This window comes from Bufo gargarizans, chromosome 3, assembly GCF_014858855.1.
Source record: "Bufo gargarizans isolate SCDJY-AF-19 chromosome 3, ASM1485885v1, whole genome shotgun sequence".
Lineage (NCBI taxonomy): Eukaryota > Metazoa > Chordata > Amphibia > Anura > Bufonidae > Bufo > Bufo gargarizans.
This window is the reverse complement of record NC_058082.1, coordinates 285,220,064-285,230,963: the sequence shown is the minus strand read 5'-3', so window position 1 is coordinate 285,230,963 and position 10,900 is coordinate 285,220,064. Positions and strand designations below refer to the sequence as shown.

Here is a 10,900-nt window from a genome sequence, read left to right as displayed (position 1 = left end):
CTATAGAAAGGGTCAAAAAAATGTGGAGGGGAGGAAACCACATTGCACACATGTCGAGACAGGAATCCCGCAGAATTTTCGAATATGATACCATCGTCCCAAAGGGGCTGAATGCGGAGATGGAAGTATTCGGATTCCTGTGAGTGGGGGGGGCTGTTTGGTGGGGATGGGACACCGCAGTTTTGCCAATTATGGCGGCTGCGGTCCCCCCTCCCCACCAGACAGCCTTCCCTAATGACTACCCTTCAAAAAACGAGTATATCAAGGAAACAAGAAACACAAAAACGCATTAAATAATAATATAAATATATGCGTTTTTGAGTCCATTGACCTAGATAGGATCTATCGGATCTTGCTAGATACAAAAATGCAAAAACCGCATGTGACATAATTCACATTGATGCGGTTTCAATGCGGTTTTTGTAAAAATTAAGTCCTGACCATATAGGTTACCTATAGAGCATCTCGAGCATGTTTTAAGATATATGGGAATATTGTTATTTATATTTTTAGCATATTTATAACTGTGAATGTCATTTATTTTATGGAAGAAAAACGGCGATCAAATCCACCCCATGTATTAGAATAGGCACAACTAATTGGTGGGTGGAACAATAGGATATATAAGGAGTGAGAATCCACTCACTCGGTGGCCACTGAGGAAGAGGTGCAATACCTTGAAACGCGTCTGGCATATCAGAGTGAGCGTGGATTCCTAATAACATACAAAAGAAGCTGGACATCAACAAAGATCGAAAAACATCAGTGATCTTAAAACGAAAGTGATTGACCTCCACTACCAAAGTTACTGCCGCAGACTAGTGACGTCACACACAAGCGTCTACCCTGAACTCCAGAGACCAGGTCACGTGGGACGCCACGGCCGTGTACGGCTACCTGGGAGATCAGCGCTGCAGCTACGCAGCAGGAAGGGGTAAGAATAGAAAGACACAGCGGCGAAGAACCAGTAAGTAACTTGGAGGGCACACACGCATCTCTGTATAACTTATACACTGGACTTTGACATCTGATCCGGGTCACTATTAACATCTTAAGTGAACGGAGTGCCACACGTATTCAAAGGCACAGGACTTTAACTCTGAGATACCTAATCTCCAGTTGGAACATTGTCCTGAGACATAGCACGGTGCGGGCTCTACAACATCACCCCAAAGGGGCTAGAGTGCTACATCTATAGTGAGGGACATTTATCATCAACAAGTTTGACGCCACAAATTCCCAAATGGAACATTATAGGTCACATTATCACCATATCGTGTACTAACAACACGACAGCAATTACATCTACCAGTGGGACATTGGCGTCATCCTGTTGCCATATATTGCATTTGATTGCTGCATATCGCATATCCAAAATTTATCTCAATTTTTGATGTATGTTTTATGTGTATTTTAGGGGTTTGTTTTTATTGTCTATTAAATTTACTTTTCTATATAGTGTCATATCCACTGTTTTTTAAAATGTGTATTTTTTTTTATTAGATGCAGTTTTTTGCCAATCTTGACTTTTAGCCACTGAGTTTGGCACTTTTTATGCATTATTACTAGGGATGAGCGACCCAGACAGTCACGTTTGGGACCGTACTGGACATTTGGGTGTCCGTGTACCAAACTGGATTTTGACGCCAAAGTCCGTGTCCAGGTTCGTTGCAATCAACGAGCAATAAAGCTGTGGGCACTTGTAAGCCATCACAATCATGCCTAGTATTGGTATGGCTGCGATTGGCCGGCGCACCATATGACCATGCATGTATAAATGCTGGATCACATGGGGCACCGCCATTTTGCTCTGACTAGTGTAGGCACAGGAGAGTATTAGGCTTTTATTAGTTTTAACAAGTGTGCTGATGACCTGTAAGCATTATTGATTGGTACAATACAGCTATTTGTACCAGACAGAAATACCATACTTAATCGTGCCGTTCAGTCTGAGGGTGACCTGTTGGGCTTTTGGCATTTTTCTTTTGGTGCAATCCTACTCTTTTGCACCAGTGACAGGGAAACATAATAGTTAATCAGTCTGTTAATTGTGTGGGTGAGACATACCTATTTATTTTGGTGAAAAAAACTTTACTTGCCGGTTATTCAGCCGGTTAATTGGGATCTACCATATTTTTTGGGTTTAAAATACACTGTACTTGCCACCGTCAATGGGATATATAATAGTTATTAAGCCGGTTAATTGGGTCGGTGTGCCCTACCTATATTTCTTTTTTTCCAAACACCTCTTTTGCATCCGTGACACGGATATACAATTGTTCGTCTGTCAGGCAATTTTGTGGGTGACTAACAAAATGAGGAGAGCATAAACTAGGGGCCGTGGTGTTGCTGGTGGTGGAGCTCCTGCTGCAGGGAGAAAATGTTGTCGATCTGGGCCAGCTACGCACTCAAATGAAACACATTCCTCTGGTGCACGCAGGCGACAGGACGTTATCTGACATTTTGTACGCCTGAATCCCCCTCTAAGAATGGTGAGGCCAGAACAAGTAGAGGCGGTAGTAGATTGGATGGCTGAAAGTGCCTCCAGATCCTGCACATTGTCTTCCACCCGGTCCACTGTTGAAAGCACAGAGTTGGCACCGGCGGTCCATGGGAATCTGTCTTCCACCTCAACCCCTTGCACATCAGCCAAGCAGTTTGGGCCCCAAGTCATGCAGCAGTCACTTATGCTTTTTGATGACTCTGCTGGTGGGGTTTTCGTGGATCAACCAGCTAGCCCTGCCCCAGAAGTGACAGAGATCGAGTGCACTGATGCCCAACCACTGCGGATGACGACGTGGGAGAAACACTGCAGCATGATGATGAAACACAAGTGTCAACTGCTGGGGCTTTCTGCAGTGTTCAGACCGGCCAGGAGGGCAAAGGTGAGCAGTGGGTGGAAGATGATGGGGAGGATAAAGAGGTCCTAGACCTCACATGGCATCCAGGTCATGCCAGTGACGTGTAGTTCGGAGGAAGAGGAGAGGGGGGGTGGACGCAGCGCCGGCCACACAGCAAAAGAGGGAGCAGGGTGAAAAACAAGAACGCCTGCTACTGCCCAATGCACCAAGAGACATAGCACACCAAAGCCGCTGCAAAGAAGTTCCCTGGCTTGGCAGCTCTTAAGGCAGTATGCTAACGACAGGACACGGGTGCTTTGCATGCTGTGCAGTCAAAGCCTGAAGCAAAGCCTAAATGTTCTCAACCTGAGCACCACCTGCATGATCCGGCATCTAACCTCAAAGCACGAGCTGCAGTGGAGTAGACGCCTCAAGAACCACAAAAGATCAGAGGCTCCTTCTGCTGCGGTCTCGACCTCTTCCTTCCCCTCTGGAGCGACAGGGGCACCTGGCACCCTGCAAACAGGCGATGTGGCAGCCACAGCACTACCACATCAGCATGTCCACACTGTCCGATGGAAGCGTTCAACTGTCCATCCCACAAACACTGGAGAGAAAGTAACCCCCTACCCACCCATGAGCCCTGGCCCTGAATGCCAGCATTTTAAAACTGCTGGCCTTTGAAATGCTGCCATTCCGTCTGGTGGAGATGGACAGTTTTAAAAATGTATTGACGGCAACTGTCCCACGGAACGTGGTTCCCAGCCGCCACTACTTTTCAAGGCGGGCTATCCCAGCTCTGCACAAACGAGAGGTGAAAAAAAAAAAAATCAGGTATGTGCTGCGCAACGCCATCAGTGGCAAGGTCCACATAACCACCGACATATGGACCAGGGAAGTTATATCTCCCTAATTGCCTACTGAGTAAATGTAGTGGCGGCTGGGCCTGAGGTGGACAGTGGTTTGGTGCATGTCCTACCGCCACCCAGGATTGCTGGACTTTCTCGGTGCCTCCTCCTACTCCGCTTCTTCCTCTACCGCCTCCTTATCACGTCTGCACACCTGCACCACCAACTTCAGCACAGCCAGGGGGAAACGACAGCAGGCTGTTCTGAAAGCCATATGTTTGGGGGAAAGACCCCACACCACGCAGGAGTTGTGATCCGGCATGGAAGAACAGACCGATGAGTGGTTGGTGCCGCTGAGCTTCAAGCCCGGCCTGGTGGTGTGCGACAAAGGCGAAATCTTGTAGCAGCTCTGGGGCTAGCTGGTTTGACGCATATCCCTTGCCTGGAGCATGTGCTGAACTTGGTGGTTCAGAGGCTCCTGAAGAATTACCCTGATATGTCAGAGCCGTCTGTGCACGCTTTCGGCGTTCTCACCCTGCTGCTGTTTGCCTGTTTGCGCTGCAGCATAACTTTGGCCTTCCCGCTCACATGCGACGTACCCACAAGGTGGAACTCCACCTTGCTTCAAGCACTGATGGATGAGGATGTAGCACAGGAGGAGGAACACAGTTATCAGGCCAGTCGTCCACAGGTGGCTCAGAGAGTGGGTTCCTGCACCAACAGCGGCCAGGTACCCAACTGTCCAGCCAGGGCACATTTATTTTTGGAAGATGAGGAGGATGATTAGGAGGAGGAGGATGATTAGGAGGAGGATCCGCATTAACAGCAGGGTGGCACCAAAATCACCTCACGGGCACCACTGGACCGTGGCTGGGGGGATACAGAGGACACAGACTATATACCTCCCACAGAGGACAGCTTGTCGTTGCCTCTAGGCAGCCTGGCACACATGAGCAACAACATGCTGCAGTGCCTGCACAACGACCACTAAGTTGGCCACATTCTAACCAGTGCTGATTACTGGGTGGCCACCCTGCTGGATCTCCGCTAAAAGGACAACTTGCCATCCTTATTTCCATCACTGGAGCGTGAACAGAAAATACGCGAGTACAAGTGAATGCTGGTAGAGGCACTACTGATGGCGTTCACACTTGGCAGCTGAGGTTCAGTGGAAGCACGAGATGAAGACAGCAGAGGAGGAGGAGGAGGAGGAGGAAGAGGAAGTCGCCAACGCAGCAGGGGCATAGTCAGCACCTAAGAAGGGAGGGTTAGCATGGCCGAAATGTGGAAAAGCTTTGTCTGCATGCCACAATTTACAGCACCACCATCTGATACAGACTGTCTTAGCAGGAGGCAGCGTTTCAGCAACATGGTGGAGCAGTATGTGTGCACACGTCTGCACGTACTGACTAATGAGTCTGCCCCATGTAACTTCTAAGTCTCCAAATTGGGCACATGGCCTGAGCTTGCCCTGTACACCTCAGAAGTGCTGGCCTGCCCTGCGGCAAGTGTATTGTCCGATTGTGTGTTTATTACGACGGCGGTGGTGGTGATGGTGGGTGTTGTGATCACAGATAGGCAGATCTGCATATCCACAGCCAACACTGACAAGCTCACATTCATTAAAATGAACCAGGCATGGATCCCACAGGATCCAGAGTAGAGAGGTATACTATTTTTTATCTACGATATTCTGAACACTTACATAATATACACTGTAATACTACTGTATTACATCTGTCCTTGTAAAACTGCACAGGCAGCCTATAAGGCCCAGGCTTTTGTTAAGTTGCTATGGCAACCCATGCCCCTATCGAAAATCTGCGAGAGCCCTTTCCTTTTTCTAACCACTTAGATGCCACAGTCAGCATTGATTGCTGCGCCTGAAGGGTGAAATTTCTAGAATTGGAGTTAAAGTGTAACCGTCGATTATATTTATTTTTAATTATTGTTTATTTTAAAGCGCCATTAATTCCATGGCGCTGTACATCCAGCCGGGGCTACACAAATGTAAAATAAAATAACCAAGAAACTATTAAGAGACTGGTACAGAGGGCTAGAGGACCCTGAACGCAAGAGCTTACAATCTATAAAGGAAGAGGAGAACACAGTAGATGAGGGTATATAATATATACTTTAACAGGGAAGGATGTTTCTTTTTACTAGAACATACGGTGTATTCCTAGAAAAGCTCTAACAGCGTTGATAAAGAAAATCTGTCTTTGGTCTTCAGAAGACGCCTGTGTGTGACATGCAGAGGCTTCCAGCTGCCTCGTGTTACTATTTCAGTCTAAGACTATGGACTTGTGGCCCATCACTGTCCATGAGGCTCCATTCAGAAGTCTGTAGTGCATTGCGGATCCGCAATAAACCCGGCCGGCACCCCCATAAAAAAATGCCTATTCTTGTCCGCAATTGCGGACAAGATTAGGACATGCTCTATTTTCTTGCGGAGCTGCGGACCGTAAGATCGCTCTGGAAATGCGGATGCGGAAAGCAAAGTGTGCTTTCCGCATCACTTCTGGCCCCATAGAGAATCAATGGGTCCACACCCGTTCCGGATAATTGCGGAACTGATGCGGGCCCATTCTACGGACGTCTGAATGGAGCCTTACCCTGCCTGACTAATTACACATAGGCATCTTTAGTGCTCAGTAAAACGCTGAAGACAGACTCTCCTTAGTTACAGCTTTGATAGAAGACTCTTTAAACCAAAATGGCAGTTACACTCAGGGCAAAGTGTCAGCTGTATAAAACGGCCACACCTGCAAGTAATGGCATGGGCATAGTTCCTGAGCCTGCACCACCACTGAGTGCTATAGTAACCACTTTGATGCATTTGCTACCACCAGCTCAGGATCCCACGCATCCCTGTATGTAATACTATAGTAGTGCAGTGGCTTGTGCTAACAGGTGGGAATGAGTTAAAGGGGTTGTCTCATTCCAGTAAATGGCATTTATCATGTACAGGAAGTAAATACAAGTTACTTTCTAATGTATTGTGATTGTCTATATTGCCTTCTTTGCTGGCTTGATTCATTTTTCCATCACTTTATACACTGCTCGTTTCCATGGTTATTACCACCCTGAAATCCAGCAGCGATAGCCATGCATGCACCGCGACTGTGGAAGCATGTATAGGCACACATGTGCAGCAGATCCTATCCTGGCCATTTTATATATGCTCTGCAGCGGTGGTCGTAACCCCTGCATATGAGCAATGTATAATGTGATAGATGAATAGGCCAACAAAGGAGGCAACATGGACAATCACAATACATTAGTAAGTGTCTTGTATTAAATTTGTCTAGACTCTATATGAAAAAGGGCTTATCTCATTTCAGCAAATGGCATTTATGCGTGGACTCTTATGTGTGGATTTTAATCATGATCATTAGGATAACAAAAGCGACAGAAGACATTTAACAGTAGAAAGCCAGCTTTTAACCCTTGCTTCCAGCATAGCTAAATGCTGCTCTATAGTGTTATCTGGCTATCTTGTATAAAGGCAGAGATACATAGGTGCTCTGTTTTCAGTGTATTCAAGTAGAATTGCATCACAACCCACATGAAACCCTAGCAGCGTTTTCATTTTCACTGCAGTCTAACAGTTTGAGTACAGTAGTCTTGTATATAAGAAAGCAAAGATGATTTACCTGAATCCTGGTTGGTTATGATCTTCACCCACTCAGATGCAGTCAGTTGCTTCGGCTGTAGATGTTTTCCCTCATCAGGTTTAAAATCTAGTATCCAAGACCGAGGATCTTTCACAAAGCCAAGACAACAAAACGGCTCCACTTGCAAAAGAATGACGTATCCTATATGTTTGTTCTCGTGCCGAACATCTTTAATTGTGAGAGTGTAAAACTCATTTTCTGATTCACAGTTATTAAGGTGGACAAGAATCAGACTTTTTAAATCTTTTTTAATGAAAGTTTCAAGATCTGATTTTTTGGAATCTCTTTCACACCCTTTCACCATTGCATTATCGTCTACTCCAATAATCAAGCATCCTCCATCACTGTTTCCAAATGCCGAGTAATATATTTTAATTGCTTCGTGGATTCTTTGTGAGCACTTGGCTGTGCTAAAATCTTTAAACTCAATATAATGTGATTCTGCAATCTTCAGTTTCTCACCTAGACATAGATACTCTTTTTCCAGCAAACTCTCTAGGACATTTGGCTGATTATTTGGTACTGTAGATGAGCGAGCTCTCTTCCATTTTCCTTGTGATTTTTTTTCTATAACATCCATCACCTGCATAGCACTTGCCATTTCCTTTGAGCTGAAGTTTCGCGTATATAAACCAGTCTCTAGTGTACAAAGATTGCAATGGTTTTTTTGCATAACCCAGCTTTTAACAAATAGAATTAAATATGAACCTTCCTGAGAAAAATCATAGTAATCACCTGCAGATAGTTTATATATGAGTGTATGTAATTCTTTTTCAAGGTCCTGTCCTAGCCCATCTCTTTTGTAATCAAAATCTTTATCATGACTTGGAATCAGTAATATTCCTCCTCCAGAGTTTAGTAAGGAGCATACAGCTTTACTCAAATTTTCTCTTTGGCAGACAGTTTGTGGTGTTGTTTTTTTTTTTCTTTGATGTTCACCCAGCAAAGTTTTTTTTGTATAAAGCAATTGATCAGGGTACCTTAAACAATGGTCACTGAGGGAGAATAAAAACAAGTTAGAAAATCACAAACTCAAAATATAAGCAATGCATAAAAAGTCATATTGCTTGTGGTTAGTAAACAGGAAGAAGAGATAAGGGGCTGTGCATTTCAGTGAAGCATGACTGATTCAGAGAAACATAGCTTTCAAAAAAAGGTCCTGTAAGACTGGAATCACATGCAGTTTCATTTAGGGCTGATTCACACAACTGTGCCGGCTGCATCTCCGGGACCAACCCCTGACCCAAACTGTCTGCATCAAGGGGCCAGATTTATCATTACGCTCACATCTTACTCCACTTTTAAATATGTCCAAAGTCACTTTTGGCTAAGTCAGATTTATCACAGTATTAAAGTGTGATAAATGTGGTTTGACGGTAGCAGTTTATCCTCCAGTAAGCAGCTTTACAAAAGTCGCACGTCTTTATGAAAAAGTCGCATAAGATAAGCACAGCCCTCACTGGAGTGAAATTGCACAATTTTTTTGCGACTTTTTAAATTGTCGAAATAGTAAATCTGTCAAGAGATTCATTTACATAAGAAAACACGCCCACTTTCAGAAAACTGGCGAGCATAGCGCAGAGCCAATAAAAGTCACAAATTGTTGCGCAGTTTTAGCGATTGCGCAAAAATGTGCAACTTTTTGACTCCCATATTTTGACTTGGGCTAATGATAAATCTGGCTCATAGTGTTTTATAATACAGTCAGTTCCTATCTGATCATGGGTCTTTTGTACTATTCTCACATGATGATAATGTAAGCACAGTACGTTAGGGCTGTATTAAACAAAATGATTATCTGACCAATATCTGTCTAATCAGACCAATAATTGGTGTGTATAACAAAAGATCTGTATGTGTGTGTGTGTGTATTAGGCCACCTGACCCATGAATGGTCATGAAATCTGTCAGATAACGCTACTTTCACACTCACGTTTTGGGCGGATCCGTCATGGATCTGCGAAAACGGATCCGTTACAATAATACAACCGCATGCATCCGTCATGAACAGATCCGTTTATATTATCTGTAACATAGCCAAGACGGATCCGTCATGAACTCCATTGAAAGTCAATGGGAGACGGATCCGTTTTCTATTGTGCCAGAGAAAACAGATCCGTCCCCATTGACTTACATTGTGTCCCAGGACGGATCCATTTGGCTCAGTTTCGTCAGGCAGCGTTTTGGTGTCCGCCCCAGAGCGGAATGGTGACTGAACAGAGGCAAACTGATATATTCTGAATGGATCCTTTACCATTCAGAATGCATTAGGGCAAAATTGATCAGTTTTGGACCGCTTGTGAGAGTCCTGAACAGATCTTACAAACTGAAAGATAAAACGCCAGTGTGAAAGTAGACTAATCTGTTGGTGTAATATAGCCCTTAGACCCGCGATCAGATAAGAGCTGACATCATAAAACACTATAATGCAGTCACTATGGGTCAGGGGAGTCGCAGTGGGTCCGGGACATGCGGCCACATTTCCTGGACCAAGTGCGGCTGTTTGAATCAGCCATTATACTTATACAGTCCTGATCAAAAGACCACTTGAAAAATGGCAAAAAAATCATATTTAGCATGGCTGGATCTTAACAAGGTTCCAAGTAGAGCTTCAACATACAACAAGAAGAAATGGGAGGGAGACAAAACATTTTTTAAGCATTCAATTTAATGAAAACCACGAATAAACTGAAACAGGCTGTTTTTCAGCTGATCAAACGTTTAGGACCACACCCCAAAAAAAAAAAAAAAAAAACTAAAGCCCCCCAAAACAGAAATCCAACTTCCAAACATGAACTCAGTAATGAGTAGCTCCGCCGTTATTGTTGATCACTTCCAAAATTAGTTTCGGCATGCTTGATGCAAGCGTTTCCATGAGGTGAGTGGGAACATTTCTCCAAGTGGTGAGGACTGCCGCACGAAGGCCATCTACTGTCTGGAACTGTTGCTGAGGGATACAGCCCGGGACTCTCTGTAATGATTTGAAATAAAGATAATGCCCCATTCAAACCATGATATTTTTGTTCCACATCCAATCCCCATTATTGGTGGACTAGATGTGAACCCCTTTATTTCAATGGGGCCGCAAAAGATGCACACTTTGTTTGGGGCACTAATGGTGGCATTATTTTTACTGGAGGCCTTAATGTGGGCATTCATTTTTTACTAGGGGCACTATGCTTACTGGGGGCAGTAATGAGGACATTATTTTTGCTGGGGGCACTAATGGGGGCATTACTATTAATGGGGGCAATATTCATTCTGGGGTGGGGGGGTGATAATGGGAGCATTATTTATTCTGGGCGGCACTAATGGGGGCATTAATATGACTGGGGGCACAGTATGACAGTGACGTAACACCCCATGTTAAGCCACGCCCCCATCACCACACCCCTTTTGGGGGGGGGGTGGCTTAACTTGGCCAGTATTTTTTGTTGGGAAAGGTGGCAATCCTATCTGCGGCCCCCAAAAAGGATAGAACAGACCCTATTTTTGTCCATTGTGCAGACAAGAATAGGCATTTCTAACAGAGGGC

At 44.8% G+C, this 10,900-nt stretch overlaps 1 protein-coding gene across 1 annotated transcript in view; it reads right to left on the bottom strand.

The window, feature by feature from the left end:
- Positions 1–7,282: 7,282 nt before the first annotated feature.
- Positions 7,283–10,900, bottom strand: part of LOC122931541 (schlafen family member 12-like) — a 122,513-nt gene continuing 118,895 nt past the window's right edge. Inside the window, exon 6 of the mRNA XM_044285609.1 lies at positions 7,283–8,360. Within this exon, the coding sequence (XP_044141544.1) occupies positions 7,283–8,360 (1,078 nt within the window). The remainder of the gene's footprint in view (positions 8,361–10,900) is intronic.